The 27,504-nt window shown below is 37.7% G+C and overlaps 1 protein-coding gene across 1 annotated transcript in view; it reads left to right on the forward strand.

Annotated features, from left to right (window-relative positions):
• The window catches only part of LOC134531315 (uncharacterized), a 187,631-nt gene that overhangs the window by 12,719 nt on the left and 147,408 nt on the right, over positions 1-27,504 (forward strand). Inside the window, exon 2 of the mRNA XM_063367009.1 lies at positions 11,325-11,504. Coding sequence (XP_063223079.1) covers positions 11,325-11,504 — 180 coding nt within the window. The remainder of the gene's footprint in view (positions 1-11,324; positions 11,505-27,504) is intronic.

The raw sequence follows: 27,504 nt of genomic DNA on the forward strand, positions 1-27,504 counted from the left end.
CTTTTATTTCATATAAACACTCTTCTGTTAAGATGCAATGTTCTGTAAAAATTTCAATCCAAACCATTGTATACTTTCCGAGTTTTGCGGCCAAATACATACGGAAGCTAAATTTTTATATATATAGATTACAAACAGTTTCTTAGCAACTGTTTTCAGAAGGAATCTTTCGTAAAGGTACAGCATTTATTTTCTGTGTAGTAACAGATGTGACCAATCACAGACGTTACCGCGTCTGTGCTTCGGGCCCGGTGCCCCGCGCGGAATGTTCGCACGGGCGACGCGCCGTGACGTCGCTGATAAGAGCGCCTCCCGGCCAGCTCGAGGCCAGAGGCCCCCTGGTGTAGGGGAAGGGAGGGGAAATGGGTGGCTGGGACACCTCTGAGCTCTTCGGACAGACTCTCTCCAGTGAGCGACATCGACATAAATCACCCCCTCCACCCAACCGACCCTCGTTGGAACGCCGCGGCGAATTTCATTTCGAGTGACTCCCCCCTCCCGCCAAACCCTTTATCCACCAGCCCGGAGAGCGGTGATTAATGTCCTATGTGCGCGCGTGTATGCGGACTGTGAGCCTGGCGCGGTCTCGTCATACAGGAGGACGGCGGTTTGAGGGGACGGACAGGGGTGAAGGGTGGAATGCTGACATTTCTGGCTCCGGATCAGAACGTCCGCAAGAACGTGCGAGATGGGGATTGGAAACATTTATTTTTTTTTTTTGGGGGGGGGGGAAGGGAAAAGGGATTTACACAGAAAAAAAATATTTCAGCGAGTCTTTCAATACCCGCCAGAGATGTGTAAGCTATAACCTCGGTAACCAGCAAATTAGTGTGTTCTCATGTTACATTTACACTTATAATACGAAACTAGAACACGCAATATAAGGTAGAATTCTTTAAAACAATGCCTAGCATTATAAATGTACATAAATTGTGTTTTCAACTAAATTTCATGGACGTGAATCACACAGTTTTCACAACCACCGCTAAAATTCACTGCCAGAGCTGCTTCATCGACTATTGAATCATTCCATTTGCAGACAGAGATTTTAAACTATATAATGAAACGACTCCGATAAAAGCGAAAAAAGATCTGACAAATAACTAAACGCCGTCTTTGAATCTGTAATTCGACAAGAAATTTTAATAAAATACTTTTAATGTTGTTAAAATTTATTAAACAGTTAATTCTATAAAGTTTCCCTTTGTGTTTGTCAACTTTGGTTCGCGCCATCTGCCACAGATGGCAGCACTGTGGCTGTTACACATTTTCTATACGAAGAGCTAAGATGTTACACATCGATAAATGCCAGCAGCGGTCACAGGCACCAAGGTGACTTAAACATCGTAGCGACGCAAGAGAAAGCCTTACACTCTGCGTGCAGCAGTTTTATTCGTTGAAGCGAACCATGTCAGAGGCAACTGTCATCATCTCCATCCTCCCGCACCCGTGACGCGTGATCGGAAAGGGTCGGGTGTTACGTAGTTGAACGAGTTCCTTTCTGGTAATTGAAAACCCTTCTTAGGGCTTAAAATAAAAGCAATGATCAACTACCAGCTTTGATTCCGCCATCAAGAATGACCTTAACCCTGAACTCTAATCCTGGAATACGGTACCTCAAAAAATTTTTTCACCTTGGCTGAAAATACATACCCCACTGAAAACATTTACATATTTTTCTAAAATCCAATTTTGCTGCAGATATAATGTTTTTGGAATTTAAAATTATGCAAACCAAGATGGTGACTTCCAGCAAAATCTTCTTAAGAAAATTATTAACAATGACTGACACACAACGCACAGCTTAAACCCATTTATATAAAAGCATCAAATTTTGCTTAAGAGTTCTTTATATAACGTAGGTGATCACTAAGAAAGAATTTTTTGTAAATTCACACCCCCCCCCCCCCCCCCCAAGATGGTTGAATAGGGTATGAAAGTTTAAATGGAAGTTTATCAATTTTGAAGTAAGAAATTTGGAAATTTGTTTTTAGGCTTCTGTTTGTAAATAAACGTCATTTACATCAGCGTTTTTGGCAGTTCATGAAATATGAGGATTAAATACTTTCCCATCGGGCACATGGCTAGTGTTTTAATAATTTCTTAAATTAGAATAATATTTTAAGCTTTAGGGTAAAAATGTAATCACAGAATCAACTTTCACCCAAGATGTCCAATTTAAATGCATGTATTGTATTTCAGGGTTAGAGTTCACAGTGAAGGTCATACAAGAAGACGGAATAAAAGATGGAATCCAAGATAGTTGGGTGTCACTGCTCCTATCCTCAGTCTGTCTGACTTCTGCGAAAAAAAAAACAACTATTTCACACTACTTAATACCCGACGCGATTCGCAACCGGATTGCTTTCGGAACGAAGTTTTTTCCTTGGGTACAAGGGCAAAAAGAAAATCAGGTCATAATTTTCATGTTGGAGCGGCGTTCCCAGCGATGTATTTGCGCTCCGAAGTTCGGGCGAGTGAGAGCGAGGGATTGCAACGCCGAGGGCCACTGCCAACTTTTCCATTCCCGGGATCCAACTGGAGGAGCTATTTTATCCTGAAGTCGAGCAGCGATAGTTTGCAGCATCTCTCCACATTCAACGATGCTTCTGCTCTAGCCTTGATTCTCGTTCGGGACGCGTGAATAACCACTTTGAAACAATGGTTCCACTTCCCTCCGTGATCTTCCCGGAACTAGGTGCACTCCGTCCACTGACCGCACTTATAATCCATCCGCTCGTTTCAGTTCACTCCAGGCGGGGAAAGAGCTTCGTTCTAAATAGAACTCTTAACTCTTTGCACCCATTTCGTCATGTTGTTAAATTACAACATACAACATATCCCTCTTGACTTTATTACCTTTAGTGAAATAAAAATTCAGGTAGTTTTTAAACATTAATATAGTATCATCGATGAAAAGTATTTTTTTTATGTACATAGCAAAAAAAATTACTAAGTAGATTTTAAGAATGTGTATACCGTTGAACTACTTGAAAAAATATAGTGTAGGGCCATACTGCCAATTTTATATCAATTTAAGTGACTATTGAAAAAGCAGGGCTTATTAGTAGGCTTGAGTAATACTAAATATTTTAAATGAAATTTTTTTTGTATGTATTATATTGAACTTAGCATTAAATATTTTAGTTCATTATATAAATGATGAATTATTTGTAATAAGCTGAACTGGCAAACCAACTACGGAATTTTTTTCACCATTTCGAAGTGTTAAACTTGTAAATTGTGTGGTATCGGGTGTGATAAACAAAATCAGTGAATGAATTTTTACAGCAGCAGCTGCTGACGCTGCATCTATTTGAAGTAATATGCGTTGAGATAGTCAGCGTTAAGTTTGAGCAAGTTAGGACTTGACAATCGGATTCCAGGGCCGGAAGAGTGAGGTCTTGTTTACCGTGTATGTCACACGTTATGGCTTTCGTACAGTGCGTAAACAGTAGATTTTGTTTTAATAGTTCCGAATACTAGCCAAAAAAGTTAATGAAGTGCTAAAATCAGAGTAAGGCGATAATTGGGTGACCTTAAAGACTGTTTGCAAGTGGCATGAACGATTTATAATTGGAAATGAGTCGGTTGAAGACGAGCAACGGTCGGGACGTCCTTAGACCTCAAAAACAAACTAAAAAAGGCGAAAAGTGGCAAAAATAGTTAGTTCAAAAAAGCGATCAACTATTCTAGAGCTTACCAAAAAACTGGACATCTTGTAAGTGTCTGTGCAAAGCATTTAACCGATAATTTGCAATTGAGACGACTGAGTGCAAAATGTTTTCCCATAATTTTTATAGACCAACAGAAGGAAAATTGTTTGTCAGTTTACACGGAATTGAAGGATCGTCCTGATACAGATGTGGACTTCATGGCCAGAATTATAAATGCAGATGAGAGTTAGTTGTATGGTTATGGTCCTGGTATGAAATTTCAGAGTTCCCAATGAAAATGAGTGTCTCTCTTTGCTCTAAGAAGGCGCGTCAGTCAAAGTCAAACTTCAAGGTCATGCTAATTTTTTTCGATGGTGAGGGCATAGAGCGATAAAAACTCGTTAGAAGAGGAGCAACTGTAAAATCCGAATGTACTGCAACGTTTGCGAAACGATGTACGGAGAAAGTAACCATAAACGACAACGCACTATGCCACATCTCGCTTCCGATCCGCGATATTTTGGCCAAACAAAAGGTTCCTCTCCGGGTTTAGCAATATGTGACTTTTGGTTCTTCCCAAAAACTAAAACCGTTCTTAAATGAGAACGTCTAGACACCATCCTTGGCACTAAGAGGGCCGCTACGGAGCAGCTGAAGGCCCTTCTGTTAGTAGCTGCCCAGAAATGCTTCCAAATATGGAACCAAAGTTTGGATAAGTTCATCACTAACCAAGGGCAGTATTTTGAAGGAGATTAGTTAAAATTTGATGTTATCTTATAACTTTGTTTGTAATAAAACTTTTCACCGTAATTTTTGATTACACCTCTTATTTTGTTAATTCACGTTGTGTCAGCAGAAAAAAATCTTTTTAAATATAACGACAAACCATTGTGTGTTTAGGTACGTTCATTAAAAGTTAAACTTTTTTGGCATTAATAATAAAAACTATTATTTAACATGCCAACCAAACGTTTGTTTGAGTAGTACATAAAAAGGTTTTAGATGAGATACCAAATACTGTTTAATTAAATTTAATAAAATTTAATTTTTTTAAATCTTGTTAAGGTGATATTATAGCATTTATTTTTATACAAAAGCGAGTAAGTTTGTCAATAATTAACATTAAAAGGAAGATAAAGCTAGCGGTTGTCATATTATAGAGAATCAACATGAATGACGCCAAGTATTTAATATCAATTTTCTTTGCTTTTAAATGAAAGTTAACCTAACGAAAACCCAATAGTAGGAGCAGAAACTTTGTACGCTGGTTTCAGAATAAAAAAATTGTACTAGTAGTTGAAACTATATTTAAAATTTTAAAAATACATATATATATATATATATATATATATATATGTGGTTTCCAATTTATTTTAACTCATTTTTTTATTTACTTTAAAGTAAACAACGTTCTACGTTGTTTTTCTTGCTTTTGAATACAACATGACTAAGTGCGCATGAGCATTGTATTTCATTATGTTAAAATACCTTTGCATGGTACCTACGCACTTCGTTATATATTAAATCATCAACCAAATTTGAACTATTGAAATTTAACCATGAAAATAGTTTACTCCAACGATTGATGAAAAAGCTTAAATAGACTGTTAAAAGAAATTCACACACCAATTTGATGTTCAAACTCACGTACTACATTAGATATTTAATATTCTTGTCATCAATATTATTTGAGGGTATTTACCTATAAATGTATGATTTAAGTATGTTCCGTCTGAAATTTTCTAATAGGATTTTTATAAAAATTACGTAATAGCGGTAAAAGTTCACGCAAGTGAGTATAGCTATGAACATTTGCGTGACTTTGTACCACTGTTAGATAGCACTGAATATCTGTTATGAAAATTAACAACAAATGCAAAGTAGATGTTAATATATAATATATGGTTCTGGCTCTGGAGTCGGAGTTTGGATTGGGATTGTCTGTGTCTGCCATATTGGATTGTGACGACTTCACGGCGGTCAATAGATGACCTTGACATTTAAATTTTGCCAAAAATAGGCCAAAATTGATTAAAATTTCGCCAATATGAACAAACAGTTTCCGTTTTGAGGAAAAATTGCCACTAGAAAATCATATAAAATCTGAAAATTCTAAAATTTCCATTTTAGAGGAGAAATTTTTAATCCAACTATCTAAACATTCATAATACTAAACTTTTCAACGTGTTTTTGCCTTTATAAGAACTAAATGTCTCCAAAGATACTTAAATTTCCATTTACCAGCCTCCAGTATGCCTCTGGAGGGGACATTTAGTTATTTGAAAGGCCAAAACACGTTGGGAGTGTAGAGTTTTGAATTCTTTTTTTTGTATTTTTGAGAGAAAATGTCCCCTTTAAAATAATAAATTTTTGAATTTGCAGAACTTATTAGCTTTTTTTGGTGAATTATTTTTCTAAGAACAGGAAATTATGGTTCATTTTGTTGATTTACGGGTAAATTTTGTCAAATTTTGAGTCTCTTTTGGTTTGACTAGAATACTATATTTAAAGGTCAAGGTGATACAAGATGACCACTTTTCCGTCAAAATTTAATATGGTGGACATCGACAACCCTAATCGACACTTCGTTAGCAGGACCAGTACCGCCTATTATATAATACATAATGTTATTCTAATAACTTACGGTAAAATCCATTAGTTTAAGACAGTGACAAGGAATTGAATTCAAGAACTGTGCGTTTGAGAAAAGAACCTTAAGCACTCCCAGTTATCAGTTAGTCATCGCGGGCATTATAGATAGTGGAAGCACGCAACGCAACTACTTCGGCTGGGGAAGGCGGCATGGTTTCGGCCTGAACGCCGGTTGGATCATAACCAGAACTTGAATCTATCCCTGAATTATCGATATTTTTAGACACAACAAGCATTGCTGAAACCATAGGTCTTGCTTCATCACATAGTGGCAATGACGGCTACAGAGGACCGCCACTATGTGATGGAGCAAGACCTATGGTGTCAGCGTTATATATATACTTTGGAGGCATAAGACCCTTTGTCACATAAACAACATTTTTCATGAGAGCCGTTTAAAAAATTTCAAATTGTACCTCACTTATTTACTAAACTATTTTATACCCAAAATATGTGAATTATTGACATAGCGTTGAGCTTAGTGTTGTACCTATGTCACTAGAAAGAACGTCAAACGGTTGTCAAGTTTATGGTTAAAAGTACATGTCGCCCAAAAGTGGACATAGTGTCTTATGCCTCCGAGGAACAGATGTGAGCGTTTAGTCGGTAGTCAAGTGGTTCGAAGCCTACTTTTATCTTGGAGTTCGCGTCTGCTTGACCCTCTTTACATAACCGTGTGACATTAAACCATGCTAAATAAAACAACAGTCACATAAAGCCTAAAGAATAGGAAGAGTCATTTTACTAGAGTTAAAAAAGTAGGATAGCTAGTTATTTCTTGCGACACAACCCTCCATCCCTGAACCTGAAGTGTTTCTGGTCGATTATGAATATAATGTATTACATATAAAAATGTACTTTTATACATTAATGTTCAAATTAAAAAAATATATATTATTAATTAAAATTATTGGTCTCGACCACCAGCTGAATCGCATTCTGTTTCCTCTCTCAGCATAGCCAAATACACAGAATGTTGCAAATGTTTCACTGTTTGTAAGTTAAGATACTTTTCAATTCCATATTACCTTTAATAATTGTAAAAAAATTCCAAGCTATATTTTCCATTTCGAAACAAATATCTTTGTTTAAAATTTTGTAACCATCAATAATCTATCTTTATAACTTTTATAAATAATATGTTTTAACGATGTTAAATGATAAATAAGAAGTAAAGTTTTTTTCATTTGTGATTTAATGCATATTTCAAAAATAACAGTGTGTCATGAAATAACAAGCAAAGCAAGTATGCATTAAATGCAAAAGAAAATTTTTCAAAGGTATATTTTTTACCAAGCATTAGCAAACACTGTATATCTGAATAGCCTAATGCAGGCTAACGTAGTTATTTATTAAGTTTTTTAAATGAAATATGCACACAGTCCTGTTACTTTTTATTTATATAACCTTTACAATATTTTTTTTTTCAAACACAGTTGGAGATGGATATTCGATAATGTTACGGGACTTCGTACTCGGGTAAACAGACTTGTGCGTGAGCTATCGACCAGTTTCCCCTGGCGACTGCGAACGAGGAAGGATAACATACAGCTGCGAGCGCCGAACTACCGTCTCAGAGGACGGGCAACTCCCAGCACACAGTTCAACTTCCAACTCACCCGCCCGGCTTCGCGCGGCTTAGACCTGGAAGCTACTGACTTTCACTCCACCACATACCTTCACAGGCAGCGAAAAACGAAAATAAGCACTGCTTGGCTAGCCACAGTTTAATTTGTAAATATATATATATATATATATATATATATATATATATATATATCGTGTTAAACATTTGGTGGTTTTTATTTATTTTTAATGAACACAAAATTCTTCGTTGCTTACTACTAAAGGCCTGAAAAATTATCGTTATTATTGGTATACAAGATATAAGTACAACAGTTACACGCTTTCCAAGCGTTTAAATCGGTACGTTGTACCAAGGACAAGAAACCATTGAGAAAATAATTTAAATAATTTTACCCAATACAGACAGGATGTAAGTCGTTGCAGCAGCCAATCAAAACAAAAATACATTGACTGGTTTGTACAAGTAAGTCGATTCTAGAAATACAATACTTAGAAAACCACGCAAATTTGGCAATTTTTTTACTGATAGATTTTTTTGCACGTGTGTTAAAACTTTGTAACATTGTCTGTGTTTCGTGGTTCGCTGAGTTTATTTCGGGTACATGTCTACTGACAACACACCAATTATAGCCATTAAGTGCGTAAGCAAACGCTTCCTGAATGTCGCGGCCATACAGGGAAAATCTCTTCTCTTTGCAGACGGCCGTCAATTACACGGATCATTTGCTACAGCAGGCATAACTTATTGCAGTCTAATGAAGAATCAGATTTATTTATTTTTGCTAAATATACATGCCGCTACTTATCTTCAGATTATCCCTTGAAAATAATATATTGATATATGCCGCATATTCCCTCAAAAGGACGTGATGCGATGTAAATATTGTATTAGGGGAGGATGTGATAGGGCACTTGATACGATTAGCAGAGTGGCTTTTATATCTTCTTGGCTTCTAGGTCTCAAACTAGGAAAATAACTTCAAGAAGGTGAGCCTCTTAAGGCTTGGTTTCACACACAAGTTTGTTTTTTCAGTGTCTTTACATTACTCTTATATGAGGGCTGTTCCTTTTGATTTAAAACATAGCGCTCTTGCATGTTATGTTTTGTCTCAAATTTTATCAACATTAAGAGGAAACAATAGTTGTCATAGATAAGATCCCTTCCGTGACATCGCTGAATTACATTTTTTAAACATGAATAAATTCATTTATGAAAATTTTGTACATGAAATTATACAAAAATATACTACTAAAGAGTTTCACCTTTAAATAACCAACAACACGTGTTACAAATTATTAAGGAAACTCAGTGGTTTTATGGGTTGAAAAAAATATTTTGAGCATGAACTCATAATAAACCACTGAGAGTATAAAAAAATCTTAGTAAATGTTTAAAATCACGTTGAAAGCCATTCTTTTCCCTTCCACTTGCATTATTTCCCTGTTTACAACGGAAACCAGCGTAGTTTATAAGAAGATTAAGTTATGTTGAACTATAAAAAATTCGTTTGTTTAGTTGAATTGCCTCTTCGTTTAGAAGTCCGTTAATCCACTGTATTTTCTTATAGTGTCCTTTCCCAAGCTATTTGATCTGTAATAGTTTTAAACCCACAAAATATCCAGCATGTAGGTGTCGGGAGGCAATAGAGGTAATACATTAATTTGAAAAAAGTTACAGCTGATGACATAATAAGTAGAAAAAAATTGTTAAAGGTTTATTATGCCAAGTGACATAATATAGTATAGCATATAGTTTATATCAACTGTAGAAGCCATAAAATTAAATAGAAAATACCTTCTACAAGATGTAGCTAGAAAAGTTATGAACCCAATATGACGGGGTATAACCGCACGCTATTTAGGAGGTGTGCAGGGAGGAGCCACTGTAAATGAGCTTGCGCGTGTGTGGCATACATAACTAATCAGATGGACCACGCGCAAAAAATTCGCAGTAAAATTTAATGCCCCAAGATTAAAAAAAATATTTTTATTTACATATGAACTGTCGAAAATATATACCATAGTGGGCATCATTGGCCCGTTTATGAAGTTATCAATTTTTAAAATGACTTTTCAAATCGGTATAACGATGTACTATTTTGTTTATGCTTCGTGACAAGCTCACAAAAATACGTAATGAACTAAAGCAAACCTTGAAATTAAATAATAAAAAATAAATATGTGAGCGAGTCTTACAGTACTCGCTAGTGATATGTAACATCTAGCCTCAGTAACAAGCAAATTCTTGTGTTCTCACGTTGCAAAATCACTTGTAATACGAAACTCAAAAATTTAATGTAGAATTCTGTAAAATAATGTTGAGCGTGACAAATATACACAAATTGTGTTTTAACTACATTTATGGACGCAAATCACACGTAGTATCCGCAGCCGCAGCTATAATTTGCTGACGGAGCAGCTACGCCGACTATTGTATCATTTTATTACAGACCTTAATTAAATGAAATTGTTTCGATAAAAGCAAAAAAAGACTTGAAAAAAATACTTAACTCCGGCTTTGAACCTGATTTTTTACAATGAATTTTATGAAAATAGTGCCCATCTTGTTAAATAAATAGTTACTACTATAAAGTTTCTTTTTGTCTTTACGAAATAAGATCTACGCCATCCACCACAGATGACAACACCTTGGTTGTTACACATTTCCGTTCCTTAAAATCTGTCACATTCACGAAATCACTCCTCCCAAATGCCTTATACCGATAGCTAAGATGTTACACATAAAAAATGCGCATCTTCTGATGTGCCATTTGTAAAGAATCACACATTACATTACTTACCTTCACTCTTATAGCCAGGTATAATTTTCAGCGAGTTGGCGCAGTGGTCAGACGTGCACTTGCATTACAGGGGATCCCTGGTCCGATCACGGTGCAGTAATATTGATTTCGGTCTCCCCGGATTTCCTAAAATCACTTCAGGCTAGTGCTTGGATGATTGCTTACTGTATAGACCCAAAAGCAAATATTTCTTCCTTCCCCAAAATCTTTGGCCTACATCATTGCGTGTTACCGTCACTACACTGAAAACAATATTGTGTACATTTGCAAGTAAAAGTATCGGTAAATTAGTTGATAAAAATATTTTATTTCTGTTCTTGAAGTAAATAACTGCCCATTTACAACAAATTTCATAATTTGAAAGACTACAAAACTTTCTTCTTAAGATAAAAATATTTTTAAACTGTTGTATTTTTAGATTTGTGCAAGAAAATATTCTTGTAACTGGTTCACAAAGACTTATGAGTAACTACTTGATGATAACAAAACCTTAAGTTAAAATAAAATAATATCAAAATTCAAGAGTTATATTGACAAGTGTGAAGGTAATGTCGGAGCCATGCGCAGAAAGCAATTATCAGTCTACACGATCACTATCCATGGTGTGCGTTGGACGCTGTGTTCGCAGGACATCCCGATGCACGTGACAATGCTGAGCTTCCTGCTGATTGCCGCGGACCGCCACCGCTACACCATGGACCCGGGCAAGCCGCGCATGCCTGCCTTCGTGTGCTGCATGGGCACGTGGCTGCTGGCCGTGTGCATTGTCCTGCCCTACCCCATCTACACCACCTACCTGGACCTGGGGGTAAGTCTGCATCCTGCTGTCCTCCCGCATCCACACCATCTATCTGGACCTACGAATAAGTGTGTATTATACTGCCCTTCACCCTATCTATACCACCCACCTGGACCTAGGGTAAGTGTGCATTCTGCTGTCCTCCCCATCTACACCCCTATCTGTACCTACGAATAAGAGTGCATTGTCCTGCCCTACCCCATATACACCACCTACCTGGACCTGGGGGTAAGTCTGCATCCTGCTGTCCTCCCCCATCCACACCATCTATCTGGACCTACGAATAAGTGTGTATTATACTGCCCTTCACCCTATCTATACCACCCACCTGGACCTAGGGTAAGTGTGCATTCTGCTGTCATCCCCATATACACCCCTATCTGGACCTACGAATAAGAGTGCATTGAGCTGCCTTATCCCATCTACACCACCTACCTAGACCTGGGAGGGGTATGCATATTTCTACCATATCTCATCTACACCAGCTGTCATAACCCGGGGGAGGGGGGGTTAGTGTGCATACTACTGTCCTCCCCCTTCTACACCACCCCTACCTCGATCTGGGATAAGTATGATTCGTGCTGCCCTCCTATCCCATCTACAACACCTAACTCGAACTGGAGGATACATTGTGTTGTTCTACTGACCTTTAACTCAGCTATGCTTTCACATTTTTTAATTTTGTTTTTCTTTTATGTTCATATTTTATTGTAGCATTACATTAAAAAATTAGATTATGGAGCCTTTTTTGTGTATGTGTTACTTAGATGCGGGAACTCAGAAAATTAACTTTTTATTAGTGAATATGACACAATAGGTCTGAAAACATTTTCTTGGAAATGGGGGATGAATTGTAGGAAATATCTGGCGAAAACATTTGCCATAAAGTACATAACTCAATGCTTTTGTTAAATAGCACACGTATAAATTGACACGGATAAAAAAATTATTATGATGTCATTACAATAACCTAAAATGGCGTGCTTATAGGATCAAATGAGTGAATTTCACGGAACCCAGACAGAAGGTTGAACGGGAAATCAGCCAATGGAAAAATGATATCGACTTTTTGGTACAAAATTGTTAAGCAGCCATTGATTTAAAATTTAGCATGTTAAGAGTAAAAAAAAAATACTCCTTCTAATGACACAAGCTGTTATTTACCAACACCAAAAATGATCATTTGATATGGAAACGTGATGTTTTAGCCTGTATTTATCCTCATATTTTTGGTTGATGTAGCTTTCCACTGTTAACCGTCACCGTCGTGACCAAAGAATGTTCGCTTCAGTAATTATTGTGCTAATCGTAAATGTGGAAAATCAATTTGGCTCTCCTATATCGGTCTGCAGGCTATTCATAACATTTTGGAATATAATTCTGTAAAAAAACCTGCCAACCGCTACGCAAAATAAAATTGAACATTATATGTCGTGTAATATTATTCAAACTGACACCATTTAAAGACTATTATCAAGTATTAACTCATTACTGAGTGATAAAAACCAATTGCCAATTATTCACATTTGTTCGGATTACCTGTGAAGCACTAACCTATGTATAGGGAGTGCTTAAAGTGATGGATCATATTCAGTAAAATGTATTAACTTACTGGCTCTGTCCGGTGAAAGAAGTTTGAATGTATTGTAGGTATCGAATGTACTTTCGCGAAAATCTAACGAGACTTGATGTGCGCTAAAACTGTCGAGTCAAATCTGCTTTGCAATTTGGTGGGTTTCTTTCAGTACATCCTGATTAGCTCAGCCAAATAGTGCATTGGTTTCCCTTGAAGATGGCTGCCAATCACAAAGAAAAATCGCTAGCACGGGCATACCTTATTGCTGTCTAATGAGCGTTAGTATTTTTTCGCGAAAAATTCTTGGCCCTATTAATGGGAAAGTTTAATGTATCGTATTACAAACCACCGTGTCAAACAATATTCTCCCAAACACATAAGTAAGTAATTAATTATTTTTGTAGAATATCTTTACATAACTTATATTTGGTAAAAAATAATCTCTTCTCATAGCCAGTGACAAGTTATTTGTCCGAAAAAATTTGTACACTCTTTAAGCTGCTATAAAATATGCCTAAGCCATCAGTTTTTTACTTGTTTTTGGCGGTCGTTTGCAAGATAAGTCATTGCCTTGTTTTTGCCAGGCCAGTGGTTTATCTCACTGCTAATGCCATTATTTTTTTTATTTTTTTGCGAAAAATAGGTAAATGTTCCCGGTCTTATCTAAGAGAGTAGGATAAATCACAGAAAAATTCAATGGCAAGTCAAACTCCAAGTACCTGTATGGTTTTGAAATTTCCAAATTATTGGTTAGTAGTTTTTCTTTCATTCCATTAGGTAGCCTTTGCCACGCCAGTGACAAGCCAGTGGCAATTTAATGGACAAATTACATTCAACCGCAATTGAGACTGAAAAAAATTGTCTCTCACTAAGTCTAGAGTAAGAACACGTAATCACGTCTAGTCGTTGAACCCCTTTAACTTCTCGGTGTTAAATCCTAGTTCTCACTTGGTTGACTAGGGTCGGTGGGGGAAGTCTCTTTGCGCTGGTGTCTAGGCCAATGAAAATATTGTAGCTGTGCTGTTGAACGTTCGTGTTTCGTTTGAAAATGGTTGCGCTTTGTGTTAAACCATTATCCTTTTCAAATTTTTGCTTTCAGTAGAAAACCTTCAGGAATACCAGTATATAACTGAACACTCGTCAGTGATCTCTAGTAATTTACAAAACTCGTACAGACATGTACACAGTCAAGTTGATGTTTTGCATTTATTGGCTGCTATCACATTTAAACTTCTCCGAGGCACAACATAATTCGGTCAGATGATTCCTTGGTGTTTTTCATTCCCTTCAAGTTCTCCAAGGCGTATAAAATAATTAGAGACTGGAAATAATATATCTTTCAGTTTGCAGTAGTTTTTAATTACATCTGGACTGCATCGGCGATTGGCCCACGGGACTCTGAACCAATGGGAAACTCACAGACAAAGAATTATCGAATCGCAGGGAAATCTGGTTCAAACATCTTTCAAGTTAACATACAATGAACAGTTAGGGTTTTATCGATAATGTATATGACTGAGGAGTAAATCCTTTAGGTAACTGAAGCCGTGAATTTTATCAGTGATCCAATGACCAGGAACGATTGCATGTATAAACATTTGCGTTCTAGACCTTCGCCAATTATTAACTCGAATTTTTCTTGTCTCGTAAAATATTTTCTGCTGCCAGTAGTAGAGGGAGTGACACCCGAGTATCCTGGAGAATTCTACTTCCCCAGAAAGTTGAAATATGACAAGTTACGAGGTGAGATGTGTGCTCTGGTGCTGTTCGTGACAGTTGGAAGCCGTCGACAACTGCTGCTTGAGGTGGCAGTAATATAATTCGTTTTCTCGTTTGATGTCGCAGGAGAGGCTTCAACAGGCGAGGAAAGTTCAAAGTAGTCTCAAGTCCTGTCGTACATGAGAGTTCCTGAGTCGTTGACGCATGGGCGGATGGCACGTGCTCCCCCAACTCTGGAATTTTGCGGTGCCTTTTAACAAACTAAACTTTAAATTTTTGAATTTTTTAACAGCTACTGAAATTTCGCTAACAGTTTTAATGACAGGCTCGAAATATCACTTAGCCAGTAAGAAACCAATGAAACAATTAATGGTCACATATTATTTAACCATTTCATCACTTAAGATGACTGTCCACGAGGACAAATAAAACAGTGTATGATATGATGAATAATACGTTTAGTGAATATAGCATGATCAAATCTAGCCTACAGGTAGATCAAATGGTGAAATTTTACGTTCTCTAGGTATGCCTAGGGAGCTTATACATTCCGATATTCAACGACCTCCAGGACAGACTCAACTGCTATGTACATCATCGTTCAAATATCAACTGTTCATTGACTGCTCACTTTAGAGTCGTGTTCGGTGATTTCTCACTGGGAAGTGACCTACGCATTTTCGGTGGACCAATAATAAAAGATGCTCATACGTCAATATAATCGGTATTCAAGCATATCGCATAATTAATCAGCGCGTTGTTCAGGCATCTAGGTATAGCTTGGGACAAGATTATTTCGCAGATTTATTGGGTAGAAAAGTAGACATCGAGCTCATATAGATCTACTTCACGTTGGTGATTGGACTACAGTGCTCTTGACACACCATTGGTGACCCTGGGCCAGTTATAAACAAGAAAAACATGTGGTTACCGAATCACGTGAAACCCGCCAAAGGATTTTACCTTGTTGTTGGCTAATGAACATTGTAAAAATTATAGAATATATAATTATGTGTAAATTTATGTTTATTATTTATATATAGAGAGAGAGTAGGGTCCAACCTGAAGAGAAGAGGAATCCCTGAAATAGTCATGGCTCTATGTACGACTTGTAATTTATTCCGATGTCAGATTAAGTCTAGTTAGTATGAAGTGCAGGTACTGTAAAGGAAGTGGCGTGGAAAGTCGGGGGAAATTCGCCGGAACACGCGCTCTCTAGCTACAGTATGTATTTTGACAAATGTCCCGACCCAGAACTTTCCCTGCCAAACACGCCGTCCCCCTCACCAACCCTTCCTCTTCCCGTTCCTAGTTACTACTCGACGGTCGCCTGTCGAGAAGCTTCAAGTGTTCTCTGCGCGGAGAGGTTGTGTTTGTGTGTGTGTGAATGGCGGGAGGGGGGTAGCGCACTCGTGTGTGTTCGCGTGGCTCTCGTGGAAAGGGGAAAGGGTTGTTTGCGTTGCTACGGTGGAGCCGCCCAGCGGTCGAGCGCGCAAACAATGCGTGGAACCAAGCCCGCCCACCCGAGAAACCCACCTTTTAATGACTGCTGTTTAACCTTGCGTGGGAGCAACAGCGCCTGGCGGAACCGCGTGGCTGCACTTTCCAATTTAATTTCTCTTATGTGGCTGGTTATTTGTGTAAAATACGGATATTAATGGTAACAAAAAAAAGAAGTTTGAATGGCCACTAGCATGCCATTTAATGTGCTGGTTAATACCTCGCCATTTCAATTGAATGCTCGTAATTTCGTGTAACAAAAAAATGTCCAATATTTAATTGTTTCTTATTATGACGTGACTACACCGCAATTTGAACTTTAGAATTCATGAACTAAGCACAGTATAATTTATTAGGAACGAATATCAAAATTTCAGTTCCAGGTTGGTTAATGAACTTTTTTTTTTTTTTTTTTTTTTTTTTTTTTTTAGTTTTTCGGGGGAGGGCTCTTCTCCAAACTATCATTGCCTCACAAAGGTAAATGTTCCAGTGCCCAACAAACTCTAGGCCTACCATTAGTCTCGAGTGTATCGGAAGTTCGCCGCTCACTCGTACGATATTAAGGTTTTAAAAAAAAATATTCAACGAAATGTTATATATTATGACAATTTTGGAGTATTTTTGAATGCTATTTACGTAACTCAACAAAACGTTTATTTTAATTGTGATCACTTATACGTGTGAAAAACTACCTTACAATGAAAAGTTTTTTGTGAGAATTCATGTTATGTAACAGACCTAACATAATAAAACTTTTACTTTTACGACATGGGAAAATTCCGAAGATGCACGGGCGCGGATTATCCACACGTCTGACTCGGGATGTGTCACACCGTCAGGGGTCGACGCGGGGTGGCTCCTGAAGACACTGTCCTGTGGTCAGGCGCGGCTGGCAGACTTTCCTGGCGCTCTCTCAGAGTTCTGCTCTCCCCGAGCCGGGCACGCTGGTTGAGACGCACGGCGGGAAACTTACAGACATGAGTTTCCGTGGAAAAACTTTCACTGGAATCGCTGTCCGAGACTGTAAACAAGAAGCTGCATGCAGCGTCCCGAAAATTTCTCGTATCGCTAAAGGACATCAGGTCGAAAATCACAAGCCTATGAATGCTGATCCCAATGGGTGTAAATCTGTAGGATTGCCAGAGGGAGCCCTTGGGATAACGTTTATCAATTCCATTTCGTAGTTACGATTTTTCAATCGCAAACAGGCCCCTCCGGAAAGAGGCTTTTTAATTCCAGGGAGGGGGATTAAGGGTTTTGCTAAGCCTATATGTTGTTTTATAGGGACTGGAAATATTCGCGTTTTCAGTTACATCCAGGCTAGAATCCTCAGTAATCTAATACTTTGAAAAAATGTCATCTCTTTCCTGGCGGTTGACTTGGTAGACCTTTTAAATGGGTTGGCCCGTGGTTCAACAATTATTTACGTAAGATTTCCCCATTGGCCTTGGTTCCTCCACTGGCGGGGCAATCGCAGAAACAGTCCAGAAAAAATATTTTTTTAAAATTCAACCATTGCAAAATGGAATTAAATGTTTTCCGGTCTATTTATGCATTGGCTGATGTATCACTGCAAAACTTCTTATTCTTTTAAATGTATTATCTCGATTCGGGCACTCTATGGCTATCTGATAGTTAACTTGCCCTCAGTCATAAAGGGCATGTAAAAATAATTTCACTATAATCAATAGAGACACGAAAATTTCGCGTATTGTTTTGGTCACAAGGTAGACTGCAAACATGTATACATTTAAATGTCATTAATAATTGGATCACAACCGTCTGGACACTTCCCACTGCAACTGTAGTCTAGTCCACTATCAGCTAGCACAATGTATTTTTTTTGTATATGGAACAGAATAATTCATGTAAACTTACATATATATAAAGTTGCACATTTATATGAAAACTTTATCACTACAATTAAGGGTTTGCAGTAATACTGGGTTTGGATTCTTACCCAGGAATTTCTGCTTTGTATTGTCCCAGTACCGCCAATAGTTACATGTATTTGTAAACCGTTCGCTGAATAGTAAATGGTGGGCAGAGATTCGGAGAAAACCTAAGAAATCTAGTTTAAAAGATGGCTCTGCCTGGTGGCAAAATCCATAATTACATGGGGCCTAACTGTTGTTTCAAAAGATGTCCACAGATTGTGTATGAGAGCAGCGCGTAATAGGTGGTAATGGGCCTGACCCTGCGGGAAAGGTGATTGCTCTTTCGAGGTGTTGGAGCTGTTGCCAGCTCTAGTTACCCGAGACATAAACAAACAGGACCACGGAATGGGTGCAAGGATGCGAATACATAGCCCCTCTGCACTCCATGGAAATCCTCTGGCTCCACACGGCACTGATAATGGAGGGCGATGGTGGTGACTAAGCTGGCATGGGTATCCTCAGTCTCTTTTCATAGCCGTGTCCCTAACTAAAGAGGCCTCTGCCGGGAACACCCTTGCCTCAGGCGTCATCAGATTGTCTGGCGGGGTACCAGAAATGGTGGAAGGGCTGAATCTGTGGGCAACAGCAGATGCGACTGAAACCTTTCCGGTGGGTTCGACTACTGAGCCCTGGTGTCGAATCCCAACGCCCTGGTTCACTGTGAAGTACCCAGGTGTATGTAAAGGAATCTTTGTGCACTGCTGGCAGTGCCAGGGGCACCCGTGCCCAAGTTGGCTGTAAACCCCGGGGCTCAGGTACAGGGGTCAGGGGAAAGTCCGAGAAAACTTCGATGTTCTCCAGCTAGCTCTCGTGACGGCACCAGTGGTTAGCCCTAGACTTAACCAAAATTGGTAGGAGTACGGGATGATCCTTGTGCAAATTGACATCCACGCTAAGGTTTTCTCTGTCGACCCAGGATCACAATGGGTAGGTGTCGCACTTGATGGTGGTACTCCAATCTCTTTGAGAAATCTTGGATGGTTCCCTAACCCTGTGAACAGCTGCTGTGGTGAGCGGCGTTACGGCTCCGGTACTAGCCTGGACAGCTAGGAGAGGTTGGGTAGGCCTCCACCAGACCACGGGGTTACTGGGTGACTGAGGGGTCCCAGTGTGATGTGGGAGATCGGCGTAGGTGCCAGCAGTGGTGATTTCTAAGTGCTAAGGACACAGCCAACTGCTTGGTTAGCTGAGTGAGGCGGGGGTCCGAGGAGGTAAAAAGCTGGGATGGGTAGCCTCAGTCTCTGGTCATAGTCGGAGCCATGACACATTTTCCGATTGCGAATATAGCGTATCCATATCCGCGTTCATGGGGGCCCCGGGTTGGCAGGGCATGCTGCGAGTGCTCGCCTAAAGCCTGGATAAGGGGAGAGAAGAGAGGGAATGGTCTTAGCGAAGCACTGGCTTCTTAGAATAACAGGAAGAAGAGGGGAAGGGGCATGTGGAAAACGCTAGCACTGCGATCTGTGTGAGAACGGTGGGTGATTTCCCCGTTTCAACGTCCTTTCGACTTCGACGCAACGCGGGAGTTTATGAAGTTATACTTTTCAGGTACTTTTTACACGTTTTATATTAGCTTCACCTGTATGTTTGTTTGTATGTTTGTAACCGACTCCTTTGCACTCGATTTGGACCCACTTTAAATGGACAGATTTAATCTAAACTTTGTACACTTATCGAGGACCGGTGAAAATACAGTAATTTAATAAGTTTATCTCATTATCCTGATTATGATTTACAGGATTAAATAATTTCCTCATCCAGCCTCTGTGTGAGACCAAGTGAGACAACCGTGCAGTCGGCGCATGCGTACCGTCTACTTACTTTCCAGCTCGAGCACTAGGGAGATTAGTATCATTACAATACGTCCTCGACAGTTGATTAGTTGGCCGAGGGTGTTCGATGACGTCAGTCTACGAATTCACCGGTCGTGTGTTCTAATCCTGTCCACGGCTGAAAACTATATATGTATTATTTTCAACAAATTTTGGGATTGGTGCCGTAAATCCAACTGTAATTCGTCTGGGACTTCGCCAATCCTTCTATTCAAACTAAAAAGTAAAAAATAAATATAGTTTAATTAAAAAAAACTAATAAACACGCTTTTAAAGCACATCGAACTAAAAAGTGAAAAATATTTTTTTAAAATAAGCTTAAAACAATAATGAATGAAAAATACTAGTATTATTGTGAAAAAAGCGTGGGGCGTTTTGTTCTATATTTATCGTACATCGAGCGCCCGATGGTAGAGCAGCCAACATGTCATCGGAAGGCTCTGGGTTCGAATCCCAGTCCGGGCTATCCGAATTTTTCTCACATATTCTATACACTCTCATTGAGAAGGTCATTTCCTCATCCTTTCAAAATCCTTATCCTTCCCAAAATTCCTGTTACGTAAATGTGGAACGCTTCACGTAATAATAATCCGTAACTCTCATCCTTTCCTGCTTCACAGCATTAATTTCGTACAGTATGTAAGACTGTTCGATATCACTTGTTCGTCAATAACCTTATACCATTAAGTCTCACTGTATATACTGATAACGTTAAAATCTTTGAATGTCTTCTAAAATCAAGATTTGACTATATATACAGTTGTACACATTAATAATTTGGAAAATAATTTCAGTTACTTATAGTTATCACGGAGTTAGTAGTAGATTAGAACAAATAACAATTTAAAAAAATTAAAAAAAATCACACTTTTATAAATAAACCAAACTAAACAGTAGAAAATAAATAATAGTTAAAAAAAAACTAAAAAAACACGCTTTCTTAGAAAATCCAACTAAAAAATAGTAAATAAATTTTAATAAATTTGAATTAAAAAAAGTGTAAAATAAATAAATGTATTTTATTTAATAAAAGCGTGGGGTGCTTTTTAAGATATTATCAAAATGATAATCCTTCTACTCATATATGTCAATAAAATAATTATAACTATTGACACCATTTACCCCACGCTTTTTTTGAATAAAATACATTTTTTTTTATTTTACACTATTTTTAATTCAAAATTATTAAAATTTATTTTCTATTTTTTAGTTGGATTTTCTATAAAAGCGTGGTTTTTTAGTTTTTTTAAACTATTATTTATTAGGGTTAAACTTCAGTTTGCAGGATAATGCGCGCACATCAAGCAACGGAAACTTAACAGGATGAGTCCTATGCACATGCGCGTTTCGTCCAATTTTGTTTAAACCAAACGTTACTCGTGGTTTATTTTTAAAAGAATAAAAAGAACTTAATGTAGCTAATATATAAAACATAATAGTTATCTTATAAATATTTAAAAATTGAACAAATATCTAAAACTATTAGTACTTATTTTTTTAATGCTACAATGAGCGTACAATTGTACAATTTTGGTTTTATTTAGGTATAATTCAATTTATTAGGAGAGAAAATTTTTCCACAACAAATATAGCGTTAATGATGTATAGCACATGTTAGTTCTCTTTAATATAACGCTGTACTTTTTCTTCCTATGATATACATTTTAGTTTTAATTAATCATGCCAAAAACCTACAACTTATAACGCATGTACGTACGTACACACATTTTATTTTTCTATGCTTTACTAAAGTTGACAGCAAATTTTGCACAAATACAAACATCTCTATAATTTTCATCCTGTTATTGACGATAGAATATCTGTTGTATTGATATAGCTCGCAAACAACGCAAATATTGAAAGCATCGTGATGAGCACTATATCGCTCTGTATATTTATTAACCATATCCCACGCGTGGTGTTTGAAATAAATGGAATTTTAACGATACATAAGCTATACAGTTCATTAAATACGCATCTCTGCATTGTTGTTTTCCCAAGAATTCAATTTATTCTCCGTTTGTCGGCCTTTAAACTATTGTAGTTAAACTTCAAAAAACATCTATTTCACTGTGAATGTCTGGTGGGTCTTTGAAAGAGACCCTTATTGAGGTCATATTTAACGTGTTACAATGACCACATTTACCAACGGAACATGGAACGACCGACAATCAATGGGAGAGACTTTGGCACGCTCCTCTTCTTCCTCCCTAAATTTCCCTCCCTCTCGCCTCCACCGCATGGTTTGAAGCAATCCACTCCCCGAAAATGGAGGGGAAAGAAAGTAGTTCCACTTTTATCGCCGAGCGGATCGGGGTTAATCCCCCGCCCCAAAGGGAAGACTGATGATGACGCAATCCTCCCGCCGACGCCATTGCTCGGCGACGCGTTCGCCACACTGTAGTTCCGGTCACCGTTAGCCAAGGAGGTTATCGCCGCTGGAGCGGAGAGAAATTACCTTGGCGAGCTGTCAAAAAGCGTGTTCCATGGCGGCCATAACATTTCCTTTGGCGGCGCATCCATGAGCGTACGCAAGAATTTCATTTCGGAGGGAGAGGGGATAAGGGGATATGACCACTCTTTGTCCACTCTTAAATTTTAAATTATTTCCTTTTGTTGGTGGAAGCGATATTATATTTTGGGGATTTATAGAGGGGGAATATATATCACCCATGTACCCCCTCCCCACAACTACGCCCTAGGGCGCATCAGATTCTGAAAAACGCGACTATGCGTGAAAGCTGGAAAAGGTTTTTGCGGATTAATTTCGCAAACTGCTTAAAATAAAACACCTGTCTGCTCCGTTTTCTATTGGTCAAAGGTAAAGATTTGCAAATGTCGCGTTATTTTATAGTACCAGTATATAAACGTTGATAAACCATTCACAGTGAAATAGTTGTTTTCTGAAGTCAACTATTACTAAAGTTGAATGCGACAATAAATGTAATAATTTTAATCGTAGGGAAACCATAAATGCAGAGAGAAGTATTTTAGAGCTATATAGCCTATGAATAAGTAATAAACACTTTAGTTGATATGATTATTTTATTTACGGTCCTATATTTTGTTTTAAAATAGTCTTAACTGATTTTTTTTAATTAGGATGTTTGCACTATTCCGCTAACTGTCTTAAATAATTTTGGTTTGTATTTTTTATTCACTGGCAGCAGCCACAGAACAACTTCATTCCGAAATACTTTAAAGGCGCGAGGGGTTGTATTTGTTCAGTAGCAGAGTTGAATTCGATAAAATATGCATTTGTATTACTTTGATGATTATACCACAGTTGTCCTGAGACGTACTGAACGATAATGAGCCAGTAATAAATAAAGAGCATGATCGTGTGCAACCAAGTCAAAAGAATGGAAAACCTGTGGTATCGTTCAGTGCGTACACAAGGGTGGTTTTCTAACGTATAGCATTTTCGTAACGTATAGCATGGTTTAATCTACCCTGAAGTGAAAATAATCTGTGAAATGAACGTGACTATTTATTATGGCCCACAGTCGCTCAGGATTTCTCGAGGAAATGATAACAATGAGACAGGTTTTCTCAGGCAGTCCTAACGGTCACGATTGTCACATAACCGTAACATATTTACTGAAGATGCTGTTACATTTTACATTTTCTGAACGGACAAAAAAAAAACTAAATTTCTCAGAAGCGATCACCAAAATTTGTAAAAACATTAAATGAGTTTTCTAACGTTTCTTTCTTAAGTTACGATTGTTTCGTAAGGTTTTTGCTCAAATAAAATTATACAATCACCAAAAGACACTTAGCAAAAGGTAAAAATCTTTAAGGAGTTCATTCAATACATACTTTGCGCTGAAGAGTGTGTGAAAATTAAAATCCCATATCAGTTTATCTGGCTATGATTTTAAATTCTAGACTTTGTGGATGCCAAGCGATAAAAAATTACTCAAACAAACTATTAATAAATAAAGCACACATTTAAAAACCTTCTTTAAAACCTATCGTGTGTTTGTCTATCAAAGATTGCGTTGATTTATATATACTCATTTGCAATAATAAATGCATTATTGTTTCCTTTATTTGCCAGTAATATTTATAATTTATGCTCTACAATTCTGATGCGCTCACGGTTATATGTTTAAATATGGTGAAAAAGAAGACTAATTATAAATAAAATGTTATGTATATTGGGTCAGTGGCTTGAAATGTTTTCTGAGGATAGATAGTCTCCCTCGATGTTTCCTTCTTTTACGTGATTAAAACCACGTGTTTCATCCTCATTCGTGTTTTTCTCTGCTTTCCCCTTCGCAAAAAATCAGTATACAGTTTTCTTTAGTGCAAGTGTTCGAAAAACGTGGCATATCCACGGGAAAACTCTGAAAAGTCTTCAAAAAAGGAAACTATGGCACAGAAGTTTTATTATCTTGCTAATTTGTAAACGTTCTTTGCTTGGATCAGCGAGTTTTAACGGGTTGTATCAATGACTAAAATTCAGTAATTTGTCAGTTATTTTTATTTATTTTTCAGTGAGTTCAAATACCATAAGTACAGATTCCCTGTCAATTCCAAATTTTCACCATTCAAGATCAGCTTGTTAACACAATCTTCATTTTCTATCATTTCAATAATAAATCCCACTTTTTCAGATCTAGAGCAACCATTATTCACATGTATAAGAATAAACCCTAGACATGGTCGTGGGTTTATAATCTCCTCTAGTGTCTAACAAGTTTATCATGTGGCCGAATAAAAATCAAGCCAACTTTTCCAGTCACCAGTAACTTGTATTTGTTCCTTTAAAGCTCTCAACTCTTTGTGAACTGAGTGACTCTGGTGAACTCACCTAGTAACTCAGCTCTTCCTTGCCACTACATTACCTCTTCTAGTCAATACGAAAATATTGTTCTTTATGGCCACGACTGATTAAACGTCTTGATATCTGTATCAATACCAGTCCTTGGCCCGACTCAATTTATACTGATTTTCGACCATTGAGTCACTAACCAGGTGGTTCATAACATCTGGCGGTCCCTCTGCCATGATACTTTCCTTTTTTTCGTTTTCAAACTGTGCGACGTAACGTGTGACGTACCATTTATTTGCCAAAAGAAGCCAAACAAGATGTTGTTTGTGCATGAAGCGTTGGGAAGGTAAACATCACCATTATTTTCTTATTTTACAAGAAGTTTATGTGCCGGCTCAGAGGAAGTGTGCACGCTTGCTCTAGTGAGATTGGAGTGGTGAGCTGGTCGATACGCGGATGCGATAACGCGACACTCTTAATTGCCCCCTGGGAGGGGAGGGGAGGGTGTGATGGAGCGAAGGGGTGGAAGAGGGAATTGGGTTGGGGAGGGGGGTGATATGACACGCTTGCCCTCCGGCCTCATACATCAAAAAAGTATTACTATTTGGCACCTTGCGTTGGGGGGAAATTAATACGCGCGGGCATGCGGGCGTGGTGCTCACGAAATTGCACGCCGCAACGTGTTGCTTGTTTTCGTTCTTCTCTTATTTTTTTTTTTAATTTCCTCGTCGCACGCAAGAGCGCCGCCTCCCTGGCTCCAATCCGTCACTGTCGCCCGCTGCGGATGCCATCATTCTGGGAAAGGGAGGAATGTTTGAAAAATAAAACTGGTGTGGCGTGAAAACGCGTCGATTGCTTCCCGGATATGATTCAGGGGCGTTAATTTTCCCACAAATCCTCTTGAAGGAACGAGTCGATGGCAACAGGACTTCCTGGGGGCTTAAGTGGAGAGAGCTAAGACGTGGTTTGCTGAATTTGCGGGAACATCCTGCCTCTAGCAAAACCATAACTGCATAAAAAAATTAATTTCTCCAGACGCTCTGTAATGATAATTTAAAAACAACTTTATGAAAATAATGTCGAATTCCGTCCCGTGTATCACGATGCTTCAGCTACATTTTCCAAACTACCAGGATAATGAACACCTGTTGTTGTTATGAATTATGCTGCTAACAAGTTGCAGTTTACTATAAATTTGCAACAGCGGGGTAGAATTTTATTAGGTGTAATTTGACAAAATACATGCTTAAGAAGACATCTACATGGTTTATAGCATTTGCCTCTGATATATCCTACCATCTGTAAATTATTATTTAATATTTACAAAAAAAATGTTTATTCTATACGTGTTTTATTTTTTCTTAAAGACCTTAAATTGTTTTATTTGTGTTTATAAACTTAATTTTGAACTATTTTGAAAGCTAATAAAATAAGATATCTTATGCTCATGGACCTAAATGAAAATTTAGTTCTACCCCGAGCATATGCGCTAAGTTTATTCGCAGGAGATTACCAATACATATACCGACTGACTTTCGCATGTCTAATCATGCTATATATATATACATGTAGAAAATGTGAAATATAATGAGAAATAATTTTGTTCTTGGTATGATTCTTGGAAATGGGGAGATTTTTAAAACTATTTTTGATATATTTAGTTGCTAGTTTTCCCTGTATGTCATTGAGAAGCCACAAGAATAGACAAGAAAGATTAATATATAAACAAATTAAAAAAAAACTATCAAAAAAACCGATTTTAAATGCATATAAAGCTCAGAGAATTCCGTGGAAATAATAAGTCAGAAAAAAATATCACGGCACAGACAAACACAATGAGCTGATAACGATGAGACAGTTGTAACAAGAACAGTAAATACACACCAACAACAACCGTAGACAACACAGCAACCAACGGATGAACTGAACGATGATACAATGACACGTGCCTTATTTTTTCTCAAAACCCTAAAATGACGACAACAAAGACCAACACAGTAGCCTGATGATGGGAAGAGATATTAGTTTCCGAAACGTAACTGTTTTGTTTTAGGAAGCTTTCAATTTTTGTTTGTGCTATGTACGTCCGTAAATTCACGGTGCATTTATGAATGCTTATTGTTAACCGTGTTTGGGAAGAACTGGAATATCGCTTCGTTGTGTGTAGGACCACAAATGGAAGCCACATCGAACTGTGCTGAACAGGAATGCAAACATGGAGGGTTTACTTTTTATTTATCGAAGATTTCACATTTATATCTATGTTGTTTCGTTGCTTTCCTCTGACCGGTCGAAAGTGCACCATGACTTTGCACACAGACTGTATGTTTAGTTTCATCATTGGGTTCGCTTGTGCGTCGCTGTGATGTACGATTTTATTGTTTGTATATTCAGCCTACTGTGTTCGCCGGCACCGTAATATTTTTTTTCAAAATAATTCATTTCTCAGAATTCTCTGTACTGTCTAGGGGTCGGCAACCTTTTGAGTCGGAAGAGCCAAAAATTACAATTTACAAAATTTGAAAGTTTTTAAAGAGCCACAAAACATTGTCTTGCCAACAATAAATAGTACTTGCATAAATAAAGTTTTTTGAAAAAAAAACTAATCTATTTATTCATAAGAAAAATTTATTCATATATAAGTAGTGTTTTTTCACAACAAATT

Source organism: Bacillus rossius, chromosome 3 (genome assembly GCF_032445375.1).
Source record: "Bacillus rossius redtenbacheri isolate Brsri chromosome 3, Brsri_v3, whole genome shotgun sequence".
Lineage (NCBI taxonomy): Eukaryota > Metazoa > Arthropoda > Insecta > Phasmatodea > Bacillidae > Bacillus > Bacillus rossius.